The following is an 18,990-nucleotide window of genomic DNA, read 5'->3' on the forward strand; positions in this document are numbered from 1 at the left end:
TACACGTGAAAAGTGACCGACAACACGAACAATGTTCGGGGTGGCATGGACAAGTGTCCGGGGCAACACAGGCCCACTGTTGATGCGCTCCCTTTGAAAGTCCGATGCGCTATACACTTATTTGCTTCCTTTGCGTCCGAACGCTAGCAAGTCCGTAATTATAATTATTAAGGCGTCACCTCGCCTCCCGCCAGTCTCTTTAGCACAAGACAGTAATCAGTCGCCACGCCTCACCTTACCACCTGGATAACCATGATACACCACCATGAAATTTGATCCGGAAGGCCGGAAATAACATGCATATGAGCTTCAATATCAGAAATGAAGTGGGAATACACAAGTCACGTACGGTAGACCATTACATGCTTGTTCAAACAGCAGCCTCTTAACTGTAACATGACCCGCATGCGCTAGATCAGATAGCAATTAGGCATAAAACAGATACAAGGACCCGATATGCGGCTATCCAAACAAAAACATGAAACATGACCATACTTGAACCAAGAGTCCATGTGTCTATGGAAGCCATGATACTTAAAGGAAGGCGTCCTTCTCGAGCAACTTGAGAACCTCGTCCTGGTTGTTGAGCTTGGCAACGTCGATGGGAGTCTTCCCATCCAGGTTTTGTAGCGTTCTGCAGTACATTGGAGACGGTCAAAGCAACATCGATGATATCACCCTTGGGAAAGGAAAGAGATGATTTAACTTACACGGCAGCACCATGCTTCAAAAGAAGATCCACACACTCCTTCCTGCCATAGCCAGCGGCATAATGCAGTGGGGTGTTCTTATTCTTGTCCAAAGCGTCCACTGCAGCACCAGCCTCAAGAAGGATCTGGGCACACTTCAACTGAAATGGAGTTCACCAAATTCTTTAAAACTAGTATCAATAAAGATACCAAACAGATGTAACAAATATGGAAACAAATGTACTCATTTCCCAAATAAATTTTACCACCTAACGTTCTAGTACTATACCTATGAAATCATAACAAACAGCATAAGATCACTCCTAGATTTTAATGTTGCAGCATCAATACAACCTTCAAAGGACTATGACGCCAATCCTAAAGACCACAAATTGCAATTACTCAACAGCAAGGTCCTGAAAACTACTCTGAATAAAAAAAGGGCGTACCCAGTGCAGAGAGCTCCCGCTCTGTGCGGGGTCTGGGGAAGGGTGTTAGTGGCAAGCCTTACCGTGACTCGAACCCGGGACCTTCCGGTCACAGACGGTAAGACTCTACCGCTTGCACCAGGCCCGCCCTTCTGAAAACTACTCTGAATACCATAACAATTATCTCAAGGTTAGAAAGCGAACCATTACCAACTCCTAGAAAGCTGCTGGCCACCTGTGTATCAAAAAACAGCCTAGGCGTCCAAGGAAGTGTTTTGCAGGCACCTAATATGAGGTAATCAGTATGTCTTGGCAGTCCCACCAAATTTAAAGCAATGCTAGGGGCTCCAATGTGATACCTTCATTTTTCATAAAATTATCAAGAAACCTCCTATGTTCAGTTAGATTTTATCATAGCTGAAAAGTAAAAGTCTTTTAGACCCTAAACAAGCTAAATATTCAAGAGCTGGCTAGTTTCCGAACAGTAATTAGAAAACTGCCACAAGTTTTAAAAACACCAAAAGTTAATATAATTTTGTTCATAGCTTGCCTAGTCATGTGGTAGTATGATTTAACAATTTTGAAGTGTTGGTATCATTGGACATTCATTAGTTCCACAAGTTCGAATTTACCACGTATTAACAAGGCTGAGGAGATCTGCATACCTCACCGTACCCACATGCAAAATGTAAGGCCCTTCTTCCCTCAGAGTCTTCTTCATCCTTGTCTGCTCCACCGTCTAGTGCCTTCTTGAGACCCTATTGCATGAATTTTAGAAGGCGACATCAGCATATCAAAATCAAAACCCAGTAGCAAGGTGTTAACTGTATTTACTGTGAAGACAGATAAATTGATGTTTAGAACAAAACATGCAATGTTGATGACTTTATCAAGGGGCGTACCCAGTGCAGAGAGCTCCCGCTCTGTGCGGGGTTTGGGGAAGGGTGTTAGTGGCAAGCCTTACCCTCGCTTGTGCAATGCGAGGAGACCGCGACTCGAACCCGGGACCCTCCGGTCACATGCGGTAAGACTCTACCGCTTGCACTAGGCCCGCCCTTCGTTGATGACTTTATCAAGATTATTAATAAAACATACATCAATTTATGACCATGTGAACACTGAACATAATATTGCAGGTTCAAATATTAGTCCATGTCCATAAAGGCGATTTAAGAGCAAATCACGAATGACTGATAAGCAGAAAGATGCAGTGGTTGGTGCGCAAATCACATATATTTGTCTAGTGAATTTTTGAGAATCAGAAAGTCAATGACTAGGGGTTAACTAGTCTGCCCTAATGTCTCAAGATAGCGATGTAAGCAAGTTCATCTTATTTGAAAACATCCACATGATTATAATAGCTACAAGAAACATCTAACCTAAAAACACCAACATGACAATGACAGCCACAAAATTCCTATGTTCCACTGGCATCACTCAGATTAAATAGATATATGGCAAACACCAAAAGGTAGTAATGGACATTGATGAAGTAGATTTGTAGTGTCACCAGCATATATAATATAAAAATATATGCAAAGTCCAAAACAACTCAATACAAAAATTAAAACCGAACATTCAAACCAATGTTCTCATTACCTCTTCATCACCAACGCTGGCAGTGTGATGGACGATGGATTCATCATCATCCCCACCTTCTTCCTCAGTTTCTTCAGTAGCAGAAGGTTCAGCAGAAGAACCTGCACCAAATGGGAAGCTAGCTCCCATTGCCTCGCCAATCTTTTGAAGAGTATCAGGGTCGTTCCAGTACCTAGAGGAGGACAGCAAGGAATGTCACAAACAAACTCTATAAACAAAACATATCTGTAGTAGATATGACCTACTTCATCATTGAAGAAGGACCACCATTCTCTAACTCATCAAGAATTGACTTCATAGCTGGATCTTCCTTAATGCGAGACATACGCTCTTCCAGCTGCTCCTTATGTGATGGACTACTAAAGGTTTCCAGCATACTGGACATAGCAGGATCCTGAGCCAAATAAATGAGACTTTGGGCACTGATAGACAAATAAGACAATGGAAACCAGCTGGAGGTTTTCCAATGGTACCTGCATAAGAGCATTCCCGAGACGCTCTGCCATTGTCATAAACTGGGGGTTTTCCATGACCTTTTGCATTGTTTCCATGTATTGTTGAGGGTCCAATGGGGGCATGCCCTGTTCGCCTGTACTATGAGCACTATTCTGTAGCTGCTCAGCCATCCGGTTGAATGCAGGATCCCTTGCAATTTGATCTGCCATCTCTTTAATAGATGGATCCTGCACATAACAAGGTAAACTTTGAAGTAACCAGCGGGGTCCATCAAATAAAAGATAATGCAGATTCAGATAAAGCTAGAGTGCAGGCATGTAAAACTACAATAATGCATTGATACTCACTAAGTGAACAACACCATCCTGTAAAAACATTTAGGAAGATCAGTATGTACTACAGACTTTATATGGCCATAGAGGGGCATACGTTGAGCAAACTTTGCATAGAAGCAAAATCAAAAGGATTTGAAAAGCCTGCTGGAGGAACCCCTTGACGTTCGTCGGAAAATCCTTCAGATTTTGAAGTTTTCTTCTCATCTGCAAAAGAAAAGGATAAGAACAGAACAGACATCATGTGGTAATTAACTATGACAGCAAAGCAAAATGAAACAACAATTGAAAGGAACTGAACAACAGTTCGGTGAGTTCATAAATAATCCATAGTTGAGTCAACATGCTATCATTGAACTTCTTTATTTTCACCTTATTAGAATGGAAGGACACTACCTATATATTTTAAAAAGAAAAGGCAGACGGAAGTAATCTGGTCAAATGCACCAGATATCTGGTCAAACACACCAGATTCGACACCCGTAAACACTAGAATTCCCCTCACAAACCTAACACATCAGATTCGACACCCGTAAACACTAGAATTCCCCCACAAACCTAACACATGAGGAATGTAATAAACAAATTGAGTTGAATAGACCACTTATTTTTTTTTCTACTGCGACTGATCAGTGGGCAGCCAAATGAATTTGCAAATTCTCATCGAACAATTGCAGAAATATACTCTATTGCTACAAAATTAGTATAATTGACATTCTTTGCGTGCAGAGGCGGACTTCCCTAGGGCTGAGGGTACAACTGATCTGCCGATTTTCGGCAGACAAACCATTATCAGCAGCAGTAATTCAGAGTAACAAGCACCCTAACACTAAGATCGAGCTCGCGCGGGGTCCGAATCGAGCCAGAGGGGCAAATGAATTGGATTAGCACTCTACCAGACACAGCAAACAAATCCACAACTGACTGGATGAACTGCAGCAGGTCGATCCACAGAGGAAGACGCGGACTCGATTCTCCGAGCACAGCAAAGATCGGAACAGAGTAGAACACAAAACATCCAATCAAGCGAGCGAGAGAGTCCCTCACCAGCAGATCCGGGCGGATCCCCACTCGACGCCATCCCGGTAGAGCGACGGAGGAGGGCGCCCGCTACTAGCAGGGAAGAATTCGAGGCGACTTAGCGCTTGCCCCGGTGGAAGCTGGTCCGGAAGGCCGTGCTCCGCCTCGGAGAACGGAGGAGGGTTCGGCCTCGCCCCTCGGCGGCGCTGCTGGACGGTGGAGTAGGGTCGTAGGGCAGGGACCAGTGACTAGTGACTAGTGACTTAGTGACTAGGGACAAAAACGAATCGGATACGGACAAATATTATCGATATTATATTTATTTTTATATTTATATTTGAATTCAGATTTAAATATAGATAAGATATGATTAGATATTAATATCATAAATATACAATTTAAGTATTTAGATATAAATACGGTATTAAATATTAAATATCTGAACTCACCTATGAACAGATTTTTTTAAATACGGTGTAAAAATATTCGTTCCGTTTTCATCGCAGGAGACGAAGGCACGACACGCGGGCGTCGGGACTCGGGAGGTGAGCTGGGAGGTGTAGGTGGGCCGGGCCGGAGGCGAGTCTGAACGGCCCGAGGCACATTTGGCCTGTGGGCTGTTTGGCTAGATGGCCCATTTTGTCTTGCTCTCGTCCGTGTCGCGGCCGCAATGCGCAGTTGCGCACCGCTGTGGCTGCCTCTCTCTCTCCCCTCCACCTTCCGGACTCTGATGGCGCTCTCCCGGTCGCCGGCTCGCCGCCGCAGGGCACCAGGGCCCGATGGCGGCTGGAGCGACCTGGTCGCTCGCCGCTCGATTTTAATCCGCGAGGAGGTGGTGGTTGCTCCCACTCGCGGCAGCAGTACGCCGACTCCGTCGATTAAAATCTCACATCGTTCCACGAATTAAAAGGTTCGGTTTTCCCATAATGCACAGAGGAGGTCTGATTTTATCCTTTATATTGTGAGGGTGCTCTTGAGTTCTTGACCATCTATTTATTTTTCTTCAGTATTTTTTTGGGTACGGATGCACACAGCGACGGAAGAAGAAACGGGAGCTGCAACATTTCAGGCTAATGCTCACAGATGACAATTAAGAAAGGTGGCATCCTCAGAGCAGCCACAGATCGCTGGGTGTCCAGTTTCCTTACCCTCCCGGGAGCTGGGTGTCTGGAACAAGCAAAGGTGTAAGGCAAATGTCTCATCTTCCTCCCTATTCCTTCTCCGACCGGACCAGCTCCTTTGCTTTGGCTTCAGTCCTTCGGATGACAGGAATACATGGTGCTTTAGCTTTAGCTAGGTAATAACTTTGCTTAAAGCTACGAAAGCAGTGATTCTGTTCTATCTGCCGTGTGGAACAGAAAGAAACAAAACAAGCTTCCTGAGGTTTTCAGCTTACTGCCCTGTGTCGAGAATGCATTACTTTGGCATCTGTCCTTTGAGTGTGCTACCAAGATAAGATAAGAGGACGATGTTGCTTTGTTCCTCCTGTCACCTTGAAGCAGAAGATAGGAATGTTTCATATTTAATAAACCGAAGTATCTTCTCTTGCTTTCCTTGAGACGCAGCAAGCGGGTATCTTTCCTGTTTCTTCAGCTTCTTAGTTCGGATCATCGATCTCTTCTTTGCACATTGTGTTGCTACGTTTTCCTCAATTGCTTTATCCCCATATACTGTTCAACAACAACAGAGTGTGTGAGAGAAAGAAAAAGGGCGGTGATGGAAGCAACAGGGCTTAGCCTTGGAAAGTCTGTGCTGGATGGAGCTCTTGGCTATGCCAAATCCGCCGTTGCGGAGGAGGTTGCCTTGCAGCTTGGCATCCAGCAAGACCAAGCTTTCATTAGGGATGAGCTTGAGATGATGATGGCTTTCCTGATGGCAGCACATGAGGAGTGAGATGAGCACAAGGTGATCAAGACCTGGGTGAAACAGGTCCGTGACGTGGCCTATGATGCAGAGGACTCCCTCCAGGATTTTGCTGTTTGTATTGGGAAGCCATCCTGGTGGCGCTTCTGGCACATCCCTCTCATGCTGCTGGAACGCCACCGTGTAGCCAACAAGATGAAGGAGCTTCGAGCCAAGGTTGAGGATGTCAGCCAGAGGAATGTGCGCTACCGCCTCATCAAGGGCCCTAGCTCCAAGGCTACCACCACCACTGGACAATCCAACATGGCCAGCGAAACAATGTCTAGCACTGAGGAAGTGAGGAGGCAACACAAAAAAGCAAAACTCGATTTCATTCAATTGATCAACATGAAGGATGAGAACCTTAGAGTGATCTCTGTATGGGGAACAAGTGGTGTTCCTCAGGAGACATCCATCATAAAGATGGCCTATGATGATCTTGAGAGGAAGAAGAAGTTTGAGTACCATGCATGGACCAGGATCATGCATCCTTTCATTCAAACAGAGTTTGTGAAGAATATCATCGAGCAATTCTATGTTAATATCCTAGATGAAGCAACAAATACAAAGCAGAAGTTTAACTCCTGGGGCCCAAGATCTGTGGAGGATATGGATGATGAATGAAGATGATTTGGTTGATGAGTTCAAGAAAGTTTTGAGTGAGAAGTGTTACCTGGTCGTGCTTAGTGATCTCTCCTCTATGGAAGAGTGGGATCAGATCAAAACATGCTTCCCAAATAACAAGAATGGGAGCCGATTCATAGTGTGCACAGAGCATATCAAAGTGGCAAACTTATGTGTTGGGACAGAGGTTGCGCTTCTAGAGCACAAGCAATTGTCTGTTGACCAGACTCTTTATGCTTTCTATGAGAAGGTAACATTCAAAGCCCTGAAACCAGATAGCTTAGTCTACTTTACTGTTTTCTAGTTCAACTTCCCAGTTTAACTAAATCGCAGCTGATGTTTTGTTGGAACCTACAATGAAACTTATTTTCTATATTATCTATCGGCCTACCTTCTTAGCTATCTTAATTGTTGCATATCTATCACAGCCTCCCTCCGTCCATCAATGCAAGGCATATTTTGAATAGTGAAAAGCAAATTTTATTAAAAAAAAAGACCAACAACTAGCCAAATTATGTGTTTGTTTAGTGTATAAAAGTTGTATCTATAGATTTCTATTCAAAGTGGGGTTTAAGATAATATTAATTTTGTAGCAGTTGATAAAATAAAACAATGTAAAACTAATAAGGATCAAAGTCTACTTTGTAAGACTTTTCCCATATCAAAATACACCTTAAATTGATGGACGGAGAGAGTACTGTTGAAGAAGCAAAATTTTGTTCTCTACATAATTTTTTTTATGGGTACCATTACAGTTTTGCAAGTTTAAAGAAATACCATTACTATTCACCTATTTAGGAACATGCCATTATATTTATTGTTCAGCTTGAATCGTGCCATTTCTACGTATTCTACCACGTTGGGCCCACGCGCAGGTGACTAGAAGCCAGTGTATTCTCGTATGTCCAAAAATACCCACACTTCTTCTCTCTCCCTCCACTCGCTGACATGTGGGCCCCACCCGTTAGCTTCTCCTTCAACCTCCAGCCGGCACACGGTGTTTGACTGGCGGCGCCGCCGTCGCGGACGCGCGCTCCCCCGCGCCTGCGAATCCAGCATCTCCTGTAGTGCCGCCGTCGCCGATCCTCAGCGCTTGTGCCTGTGCAGGATCGAGCCGGCTGATGCTAGGATCGACACGATCGACGTGTCCGAGCTGCTCGCCGGCCTAGAGGAAGAGGGCTGCACGGCGGAGCAAGGGCGGGAACGGCTGCAGAGCAGTCGCGACGAAGGCGAGGCTCGGTGGCCCGTGACGAACGCGATGGTACTGAGCAGCAGATGCAGAGCAAGAGCAGCTCGTCGTTAGAACGACCGACTGCTCTGGCAACAGGCAGAAGGAGCTCGCTACAGCCACGGCGACCGCGGAGGCGGGGTCGAAGGCTGCCGCCGGCGCCAAGCGGAGCGCAAGGGCGCAGCATCTGGGCGAGCTGAATGTGCCGGCGGCCGCATCCTCGACGAGATCCTAGAGGCGCTGGAGCTGGAGGCCTCGGAGAAGGACGGCGCGGCGGCAGTGGTCCCTCAGCCTCCGGCCGACGCGGGCGCGGGCGCGGGCGCGGACGCTGCGGCGCTCCCGTCGCGGGCAGCAGCTCGCCCGACGGCGCGCAGCTACTGTGTGCTGCCGGCCTGCCGCTCCTCTTGCTTCCTTTGCTTTGATCGGGGCCATAGCTCATAGGCCACACAGGCACACACCGCCACAGCCCACAGTCCACAGGTGGCAGGCCACCCACTGCCTGCCACTGCCAGCCATGGACTCACGCCGGTGGCTGCTGCTCAGCAAGGGAAGAGGAGAAGAGGAGGAAGAAGAAGATGACAAGTGGGGCCTACGCGTCAGAGAGAGAGAGAGAGAGAGGGGCTGCTGTGGATAGGGTGCTGAGGGCATTTAAGTCCATACGAGAATACGCGTCGTCATATATGCCTGCAGCTGGGCCCAGTTCATCCTCATACGTATTCTGTGGCATTCTTATGGGAAGTGAAGAATTGTAATGCTATGCTTCAAAATAGACGAATAATAATGGTATTTCTCCAAACTTTGAAAATTATAATGGTACAAATCAAAAAAAAAAACCTAAAAATGTAACCTTTTGAAGCTTCGACACACCATTAAGCGTTACCCTATGAAATACTGAGCAACACCTAACCTGGATAGCTTGTGTTTAGGGTTCACAGGATGGAGCGGATTCAATAGAGGAAGCCTCTAGTTCAAACACTACGAGGACTATTGATAGTGAAACCTCTATGGATGGAAAGAGACTGACCCTCATGGAAACGACACTAGCTGCTTTTAAGGAATCTCAATTCATTGGGCGAGAGAATGACAAATTAGAAATTATCAAAAAGATTTCAGATAAACATAGTCAAGAATTTGAGGTGATCTCTATCTACGGAATGGGTGGTCTGGGGAAAACAACTTTAGTCAAACATGTCCACCAAAGCCAAGAGCTCAGTGCTATGTTTGAGAAGCGTGCCTGTATCACAATCAAGCGTCGTTTCAATCAAAGTGAGCTCCTCAATAGCTTAGCTACACAACTGGGTGATAAGGAAGGGAATGGTGACAAATTGGCTGATCTTTTACAAGGGAAAAGCTATTTGATTGTTCTTGATGATATATCATCCACCGCAGAATGGGATGCTGTTGTAAACTATTTCCCTACAGCTGTTACAAGGAGCAGGATTATAGTAACCACAAGGGAAGAGAATATTGCTAAACATTGTTCAAAGAAAGACATAAACATATACAAGCTCAAGCTTCTGGAATACAAAGATGCGTATGACCTCTTCACAGAAAAGGTATGATAGAATATAATCGTGCCCACTTTATTTGACATGGAACTTATAGGCATGCAAAATTATTTGCGGGAAATATTTTCTTTTTGTGCATCATCCTTTAGCGTGTCCACGCACATAGCAACTTATCAATAAAGTCCCAAGAGTTTGTGCTGATACACTACTCATACTAACATAAGGCATATACTACTCAATGCAATAATCTATTTATGATAAATTTTTTTGTCATTTTATTAGGTGACTAGAAAGAAAAAAAATAACCTAGAACTTCTTAATAACAATACTAAGCCTTTGATTTGGTAGAGACTTTGATTAAAATTGAAGCATAACCAAGAACCAACAGACCTAGGTGGACTTGAGCCTTCCTAATTACATGAGTGTCCATTTGCCAACAACCAAATTTAAAGGCCCAATAGGGATGTCAGTTTTTTTTCTCCGTCCTCTGTGCTTGCCTAAGTTCTATAAAAGCAGACTCCCAAACGCTACACTTTTACTCCCTGTGCTTCTTAGGCAAGTCAGGTTCCAAGAAATCTAGCTTTGAATTGAAGCGTGGTCACCATGTGAACTCCCATGGAAAAGCTGATTTTATTTTCCCAAAATATCATGCTTATCTTCAAGAATAAGAAATTCTATAGTCTATCAGAACCGCGCTAAGGAACAAATTGAAAAAAATCCCAATTATTTTATATTTTTATATGTAATGAAATCCTAAATTGAAATAAATTCAGGTGTTTGGGACAGTTGCATATATGGATAAGCAGTACTTTGAATTAGCTGAAGAAGTGAAAGTGATTCTGAAGAAATGCAATGGACTTCCTCTTGCGATAGTCACCATTGGTGGTTTCTTGGCAAAGCAACCAAAAAGTCACATCACATGGAGTGGAGACAATTGAATGAGCATATTAGTGCTGAGCTAGAGATGAATCTAGAGCTCTGTAGGATACCAAATGTCCTCATTAGAAGCTATGATGGCTTACCTTATCACCTCAAGTCTTGTTTCTTGTATTTGTCCATCTTTCCTGAAGACTACAATATTAGTCGGAAACGTTTAGTGCATCGGTGGATTGCAGAAGGCTACCCAAGGGAGGTGCGTGGCCAGTCTATGATAGAAAGGGGTGACCTGTACTTCATGGAACTCATTGACAGGGGCATGATGCTACCATCGCAACAATCTCCCTTCAGTAGGAAAAAAAACAACTCTTGCAAAGTCCATGATCTAACGCGTGAAATTAGCATATCAAAGTTAACGGAGGAAAATCTTGTGTTTAGACTAGAAGAAGGTTGCAGCTTAAACACACACGGTGTTGTTCGCCACCTCACTATAAGCAACAATTGGGACGGGGACAAAGGAGAGTTTGAGGGTATGGTGGACCCGTCTTGTATACGGCCATTAACAGTGTTTGGGAAGTGGAGGCCGTTTTTCATGTCTGCCAAGATGCATTTTCTACGAATGCTAGATTTGGAAAACACAAAGATCTATGTGATCACCATCTTAAAGAAACTGAGAAGCTTCTTCACCTAAAGTACCTTTCTCTAAGAGGATGCGACAGTATTTGTCACCTTCCAGATTCATTCGCTAATCTGAAACAGCTGCAGACATTGGATATTAAAAATACAAACATAATATATCTGCCAAATGCCACAATCAATCTCAAGAAGTTACAATATATCTATGCTGGGGACAAAACTTCTGGCACATGAGGAAGATGTAAGCAATTTGTATGAATCTGTGCACGTGCCAAAGCTATTGCAGAACAAGATATGCCTTTTGACCGGTCTTTCGGTTCTCTTTTGTGCCTCGTGTTGTGCACCTCGGATTCTTGATGAATGTCGCACAATAAATAGGCGTGATCTCTGCACAGGATTTTGCTGCCACCTTTATCCTTTTGTACTCTTGGAGCTAAGCGGATATGGTGTTGCATTGCCGAGAGGGTTAAGAAAGCTGAGAGCGCTGCACACACTGAGTACTGTTAACATCGCTGTGGGGAAGCACATTCTAAAGGATATAAAAAGTCTCACCCAGTTGCGCAGGTTCGGTGTGACGGGCATCAACAAGAAAAACTGCCAGGAGTTCTGTTCCACCCTTAATGAGCTCAGCAGCCTAGAATCATTGTCAGTGCATTCAGAAGCAGAGACAGGTTTATGTGGCTGCTTGGATGGCGTGTCCTCGCCTTCAAAACATCTCCAGAGCCTCAAGCCGATCAAATTGCCGGAATGGATTAAGGGGCTCCACAATCTTGTGAAGTTGAAGCTTGAAAATACGAAGCTATCAGAGTTGGATGCCACCATACAGATCCTTGGCAAGGTGCCCAACGTGACCACCCTACGTCTTTTGAAGGAGTCATTCGAGGGTGAAAACCTCCGCCTCACCTTCAGGCATTCCCGAGTCTGATGCTGCTGCACCTGTATCACATATATAACCTTGAATCGATGGAATTTGATGAAGCAGGGGCAACGCCTAAGCTTGAGCTGCTGCTGCTTCATGATACACTAGACCACAGAAGCTCCATCTCAGGACTGTCATATCTCTCGAGCCTCAAGGAAGTTGTGATCAAGGGTGGTTGCAGCGAGGAACTGATGGGAGGCGTGCAGGATCAGGTCTCCAGGAATCCAAAGAACCCTGTTTTGAAGAGGGAGTGAGCTGCTTACAGACATAGGTACTCCTCTTAATTCGCTGCCCCCCCTCCTTTTGTGTAAAATTTCTCTGGTTATTACAACTTGCGTGTGGTGTGTTTCGTTTTAATCCATGTATAGTATCTACCGGTATTAGCTAGGTGGAATTCCTACATAAACTATATAAAAGTAAATAAAATCTGTGCACAGGATGAATTGGGCATGCAGAAAAAGGTGGACGGGATCTGTGTAACCTCTTCGCTTCACGGCGTCAGAGTCCGCCCCCACCCAAAGGATGTCGTCAGCTGCATAAGGTCACCTCCGCTGCCTGAGGAGATAACTGAAAGAGCTCTTCCGCTGTCAGCTGGTGGAGGGCTGTACTACGAGAACTGCGTGTTAACCTACACCGTGTCGATGTTAAGAGCATCATATATCGTCATGGCTGCGTAGCATTTTGGTTTGCTTTGAGTTGAAGGGAGACTCGACCAACATCCGAAGCACACTAGTATCTTGAGATCCAAATGGGCCCTAAAATAATTAAAACGAAACGACCCAGTCCTGATCCGTGCTCTCCTTCCAATTCCATCCCGACCTGCTACGGCGGATGCCCCCACAAATGCTTCCCGTCGTCGCCACCCACCTATTCGCCGGCGTGTCTTGTGGCCTCGATACATCAGCTCACACTCATGGGCGGAGCTGGCGCGCTGAGCTGCGCTAGCTCAGCGCGCCCTTAATTTCCTATGGGGCACCACGATCTCCGCCGCGCCGGCATATGCGCACCTTCCAAGGTTTATAATGTCATGGCTGCCAGTGGTGCAGCTGCAGCCCAAGGTTTCTAATGCTCGAGACCATTACATTATCCGATCCCAGTGACCCAGTCCGAGCCAGGTGAGCATAGCATAGCTTATCCCATCCCATACATCTGGCTCGTCGAGTTCTCCGTCCAGAACCGCGCGCGGAGGCGTGCATGCATGCATGAGCTACCATGACCTTCACAGCATTGTCCCGATCGAGTCTGTTGGCCAGCCAGCAGATCAATTGGTTATTTTGGAAAGATCGCACAACGCGTTATTAGCTCATCACCCATCACTTTGTTTGCTTCTCTTCTTAACGCGTTGTTGTGGAATCCGCCTCATTTTGTCGCGATCCTTAATAAAGTACCCCCGCCCAAGCTTATAAATTCGATCGTCTGTATACGCTGATTCATTATCTGCAACATCATTTGTGCGCCCCCAACCCACCCAAACCGGAAAGTTCCTTGAGTAGCTCGAGAGACTAGAGAGAGGAGCAATGGAGGCGACGGTGCTGAGTGTGGGAAAGTCGGTGCTGGATGCCACGCTCAGCTACACCAGATCCGCTGTCGCGGAGGAGGTCGCTCTGCAGCTTCGCATCCAGCACGACCATGATTTTGTCAAGGACGAGCTGCAGATGATGCAGTCTTTCCTGATGGCCGCGGACGAGGAGCCCGAGGCCGACAACAGGGTGTCCAACACCTGGTACAAGCAAGTCGGCTACGTCGCCTACGACGTCGAGGACTGCCTCCACGATTTCTCAGTTCATCTGGACAGGGCCTCGTGCTGGCCCCTCGTAAGGATGCTGCGTGAGCGGCGACGCATCGCCAGCAGGATGAAGGAGCTGAGGGCAAAAGTGGAAGACGTGAGCAAGAGGAACATGCGCTACCAGCTCTTCAAGGACCCTGCCTCCAGGCCGCCTGCCACCGCCGCCGAGCAGCGTAGCAGGACAGAGGCTGCGATATTCGGCATCAACGAAGCGAGGCACGCCAAGACAGATCTCGTGCACCTCATCAACAAGGGCAGTGAGAGCCTTGCGGTGATCGCGGTTTGGGGAACAAGTGGCGACCTTGGGCAGACGTCCGTCATCAGAGCTGCCTACGATCACGCGGATGTTAGAAGCAAATTCCCATGCCGAGCATGGGTCAGGGTGACGGATCCTTTCAGTCCCAGGGAATTCGTGCAGAGCTTGGTGGATCAGTTCACTTCGGACGTGGGAGTTCACGTTCTCTTGGAGACGGAGAAAGAGTTAGCTACGGAGTTCAGTCGTTATGTAGATGACAACCGTTACTTGATCGTGCTTAATAATCTCTCCACCATTGAGCAGTGGGATCGGATTAAACTATGCTTTCCAAACAAGATGAAACGGAGCCGAATCATAGTCTCCACAACACAAGTCGAAGTTGCACGCTTATGTCCAGGTCAAGAAATCCAAGTTTCGGAGCTCAACCAAATATCCGCTGATCAGACTCTCTATGCATTCTATGACAAGGTAACATTGTTCAACATCACTCATCAATTATGTATAAAATAAATAAACATACAGTAGCTTTTTGATTCGCACGTGTATTCCGATTGCTATATGTAGAATTTTCTATATGCCGACTTCTCAATCCGCATGAATAAAATTTATTGACCTTCATTTGGAAGAATTATATATAGTAAAAAAAAGGGTGATATATATATTATCTCCATCTGCATCTAGATCTGAATAGGTCTCCTTGTAGAAATAAGTTTTTTTTTGAAGCTGTATTGAAAAATTAGTTATTGGCCAAGGACACTTACATGTGGGCTATGCTTCGTTCATAAATGATTTTTAACTTATGATGATCAGATCGTCACTACTTATTGTCACGAAGCCCATGCAAAGCACGTGCTGACGACTATTGGTGACAAAAGCATAACTTAGTCACAAACACTTGTCATCCATTGAAAAATTGTCATAAACGCATCGTTTCTATGACTATAAAGTGCTTTGTCATATGAAAATTGTCATAGAAGGTCTAATTTCTTGTAGTATATAGGCCTGGTGAGCACAGGTTTCTAAACATGCATGTTGTGGCCGCCCCAAAGAGGACTAGCAGTTTCAAGTCTAAATTATATTTAATTTCCCACAGCCAACTACTAAATAGATCCTAGCTAGGAATATAATGATCAATGTCAAGCCAGCTCCATGGGATCGTATGATCACATAATAGTGTGTATTGCAAACTTTTATATTCACAGCATTGGGTCGAGTTGCATTTGTTGAATGTGTCTTCCAAAGTTGATCCACATATATATATTTTTTAACTATGCTTCCACCTGATTAATGCTTCAATGTTTTTTAAAGCTTTTATAGGCTCATATACTTACTTTAATTAAATTGCTTCCTTCTGCTCAGGATTCGCAAGATGGAACGGAATTAACTGAGGCAGTGACTAGCTCAAACGTGGCCACAGCTAGTGCTCACAACTCATTGTCCACTACTGAGCTATCAGAAAATCCATCTGAAGGTGCCGATGGAAATAATGCAGCTAGAAATAACCCTACTCGCATATATTCTTTGGAGGAGGAATCTCGGCTCATTGGCCGTGATAGAGAAAAATCTGATATAATGGAGCTAATTCTAAATCAATCAGGTCAAGAACTTCAAGTGATTGCAGTGTGGGGAATGGGTGGCCTTGGTAAAACCACTCTAGTGAAAGATTCATACCAAAGCCAAAGACTTAGCAGCAAGTTTGAGAAACGTGCTTGTGTCACAGTGATGCATCCGTTCATTCTAGGGGAGTTTCTTAAGAACCTGGTTATGCAACTTGATGTGGAATCTTCTGAAAGGAGTGTGATTCATTTTGGGGGTAGCACAAGAAAATCATTGGCAATGTTGGAAGTTGAGGATTTGATTAAAGAGCTGGCTAGGCTTTTAGAAAACAAGAAGTGCTTGATTGTTCTCGATGATTTGTCTTCTACTGTGGTGTGGGACTTGATAATTAGGAGCTTTCCTAGAATCAATAATACAAGCAGAATCATAGTTACCACAAGGGAAGAGAATGTTGCAAGGCATTGCTCATCGAATCAAAAAAATGTATACAAGCTCAATGTTTTACAATACAAGGATGCACTTGACCTGTTCACAAAAAAGGTAATGATTCAATAATATAATCACGCTGGATTGTTCTAATTGAATGTAAGTTATATTTTACTAGTAGAAAAAATAAATTAAATCATACAAATTTCAGGTATTCAAGGAGACATCAGATTTGGATAGTCATCCTGAATTGATTCATGAGGCGAAAATGATCCTTAAGAAATGCAATGGACTTCCTCTTGCAATAGTTACCATAGGTGGCTTCTTGGCAAACCAACCAAAAACAGTTTTGGAGTGGAGAAAATTAAATAAGCATATTAGTGCTGAATTGGAGATGAACCCAGAGCTCGAGGTCATAAAATCAATCCTTACAAAAAGTTACGATGGTTTACCCTATCATCTCAAGTCTTGTTTCTTGTATCTATCCATATTTCCTGAAGACGACAAGGTTAGCAGGAGACGTTTGGTGCGACGTTGGATTGCAGAAGGTTACTCAAGGGAGATCCGTGACAAGTCTGCGGAGGAAGTAGCTGACAGCTATCTAAAGGGACTAATAGATAGGAGCATGGTACTGCCATCTCAACAATCAGTTTACAGCAGAAAAGCAATTGACTCTTGTCATGTGCACGATCTCATGCGTGAAATCGGCATCTCAAAGTCGATGGAGGAAAATCTTGTTTATAGACTGGAGGGAGCAGACTGTAGCTCGAAGTCCCAAGGCATAGTTCGCCACCTTGCCATAAGCAGTAATTGGAAGGGAGATAAGAGTGAGTTTGAGAATTTGGTAGACCTATCTCGTGTACGGTCCGTAACAGTATTCGGAATGGTTAGGCCCTTTTACTTTTCTGAAAAGATGAGGATGTTGCGAGTGTTGGACTTGGAAGGCACGGAAGGTCTAGTTGATCATCACCTTCGACAAATCGGGGAGTTGTATCACCTCAAGTACCTTTCTCTACGAGGATGTGGTGATATCTATTACCTGCCGGAATCATTTGGTAACTTGAGGCAGCTCCAAACACTAAATATTGCATTCACAAATGTAAGGAAGTTGCCAAAGACAATCACCAGACTTACGAAGCTGCAGTTCCTGCGTGCTGGGACTGTCGGAAACAATGAAGCTGAAGTAGGGGGTCGGCTATGCCTTTTGACCCTATTCTCAATGGCCTGTTGTGCGGCATGGTGTGCACCTCAGCTTTTGAAGAGGAGGCTCAGTTTTGATGGAGAGCCAAACAGGGACGACGTCTGCACCGTGTGCTGCTGCTCCCTGCTCCCTCTCCTCGCGACACGTGAAAGCCTACGTGGCGTTCAGCTGCCAAATGGGGCTCGGAAACTGAGGGCCATGCAGACAATGGGCCTTGTGAACCTTGCACAGGGCAAGAAGGTTCTACGTGACATCGGGAGGCTCACACAGCTCCGTAAGTTAGCAGTGACAGGTATCAGCAGGAAGAACGCTGCAGAGTTATGTTTTGCTATTGCCAGTCTTAGCAGCCTGGAATCGTTACTGCTACGGGCAGACGGGACCATAGGTTTACTTGGCTGCTTACTTTTCATACCCACACCTCCAAGAAACCTGCAGAGCCTCAAGCTGTATGGCACGCTGGGTCCTGAGTTGCCGCCATGGATCGCAGGGCTCCAGAGCCTCGTGAAACTAACTCTACGGAGCACTAGGATATTGGACGTTGATGCCACCATAGAAGCCCTTGGGAGACTACCAAACCTGACCATCCTGCGACTCAGGCTGGAGTCGTTCATAGGTGACGAGCTCAGTTTTAGTTTCCGTGAGGGTTTGTTCCCAAGTCTGACAGTGATGGAGTTTGATCGCCCACTGAGTCTCCAATCGGTGGAGTTCAACAGAGGAACAATGCGTAAGCTTGAATATCTGAATTTTTGCGCGTGGTACAGCGAAGCACGCATTGGTCTGTTGTCGGGGCTCCCAAACCTCACAGGCCTCAAGCACTTTATCCTTAGTGGTAGTACCTACGACGACGACTTTGTGGAAGACTTGCGTGCACAGATTGCCAGGAACCCAAATGCACCCGTTTTCAAGAGGCAATGAGTGGAGGTGAAGGACACAGGACCGGAAGGGCCGGGGGCCAATTGTAGCAGGCAACAGCAACACAGTCTCTTCTTGTTCCGCGCCTCTGTGTGAGTATCTATACTTACGTGTGTAATGTAACTTTCATTTGTGCTGCTCGTCATTCCTTTTAGATGATTGTGGTGGTCATGTGTGTGAAATAATTGGCAATTGGCATGCCACAATTGTGTTTTCCGCATCACCAAATGGAAGTAGCGTGGTTTAAGTTGATTATTAGCTCAGTAATAAACTTTCTTATTTTTGTATTTTCTTCTATTCCCTACCATGTATAGATCGGTGAATGGTGATTGCTGGCTTAGGGACAATAGATGATCTATCATAGGCATAACTGCTAGTTTGCTTGCCCCACGATCTTCTACTAGTCCATGTACGAGAAACTGTGCGTGTCGATGCTACAACCCTCTCTGCTAAAAGGAAGAGGCATGTGTATCTTTAGAGTACATAGGGGTTAGGCTTAGCTTGCGCCTAGTGTGTGTTGTGTGTGGTGTGAGTTGGTGCTTAAGTTCAGATTACTACACCTGGAGTATTGAGCCATCAACGAAAAAAATAAAGGAAAAAAAGAGATGGAAATCAGGCATCCTTGTTCGCACACC

At 45.2% G+C, this 18,990-nt stretch overlaps 2 protein-coding genes and 1 pseudogene across 3 annotated transcripts; 2 read left to right on the forward strand and 1 right to left on the reverse strand.

The window, feature by feature from the left end:
- Positions 1 to 280: 280 nt before the first annotated feature.
- On the reverse strand, positions 281 to 4,781 carry LOC136500378 (ankyrin repeat domain-containing protein 2A-like). 2 transcript variants are annotated; one of them, XM_066495716.1, is made up of 9 exons: positions 4,552 to 4,781; positions 3,602 to 3,711; positions 3,190 to 3,399; positions 2,962 to 3,110; positions 2,717 to 2,888; positions 1,783 to 1,875; positions 1,201 to 1,281; positions 711 to 850; positions 281 to 634 (listed from the first exon to the last, which is right to left on the reverse strand). In XM_066495716.1, exons 1-9 carry the CDS (start codon positions 4,583 to 4,585, stop codon positions 535 to 537), a joined length of 1,089 nt encoding a protein of 362 aa, XP_066351813.1. In that variant the 5' UTR covers positions 4,586 to 4,781; the 3' UTR covers positions 281 to 534. The 2 variants fall into 2 exon arrangements, with proteins under 2 accessions (XP_066351813.1, XP_066351814.1); XM_066495717.1 differs by lacking the exon at positions 1,201 to 1,281 and having other exon boundaries at positions 4,552 to 4,779.
- Positions 4,782 to 5,212: 431 nt separating this feature from the next.
- LOC136501598 (disease resistance protein RPM1-like) lies at positions 5,213 to 12,890 on the forward strand (annotated as a pseudogene).
- An 823-nt stretch (positions 12,891 to 13,713) lies between these two features.
- On the forward strand, positions 13,714 to 18,483 carry LOC136501597 (disease resistance protein RPM1-like). The gene is made up of 3 exons (XM_066497111.1): positions 13,714 to 14,727; positions 15,619 to 16,356; positions 16,454 to 18,483. The coding sequence occupies exons 1-3, from the start codon at positions 13,735 to 13,737 to the stop codon at positions 18,356 to 18,358; spliced, it is 3,636 nt and encodes a 1,211-aa protein (XP_066353208.1). The 5' UTR covers positions 13,714 to 13,734; the 3' UTR covers positions 18,359 to 18,483.
- The last annotated feature ends 507 nt before the right edge of the window (positions 18,484 to 18,990 follow it).

This window comes from Miscanthus floridulus, chromosome 13 (genome assembly GCF_019320115.1).
Source record: "Miscanthus floridulus cultivar M001 chromosome 13, ASM1932011v1, whole genome shotgun sequence".
NCBI lineage: Eukaryota > Viridiplantae > Streptophyta > Magnoliopsida > Poales > Poaceae > Miscanthus > Miscanthus floridulus.

What these genes read in the sequence shown, in the direction of transcription:
- LOC136500378 (XM_066495716.1), bottom strand. Translation starts at nt 4,585, where the DNA reads ATGGCGTCGAGTGGGGATCCGCCCGGATCTGCTG. An exon ending in CTATGCAAAGTTTGCTCAAC is followed by an intron (nt 3,400 to 3,601) that starts GTATGCCCCTCT and finishes TGTTATGTGCAG; the next exon opens with GATCCATCTATTAAAGAGAT. An exon ending in TTGAAGCATGGTGCTGCCGT is followed by an intron (nt 635 to 710) that starts GTAAGTTAAATC and finishes AATGTACTGCAG; the next exon opens with AACGCTACAAAACCTGGATG.
- LOC136501597 (XM_066497111.1), top strand. Translation starts at nt 13,735, where the DNA reads ATGGAGGCGACGGTGCTGAGTGTGGGAAAGTCGGTGCTGGATGCCACG. An exon ending in TCTATGCATTCTATGACAAG is followed by an intron (nt 14,728 to 15,618) that starts GTAACATTGTTC and finishes CCTTCTGCTCAG; the next exon opens with GATTCGCAAGATGGAACGGA. An exon ending in TTGACCTGTTCACAAAAAAG is followed by an intron (nt 16,357 to 16,453) that starts GTAATGATTCAA and finishes TACAAATTTCAG; the next exon opens with GTATTCAAGGAGACATCAGA.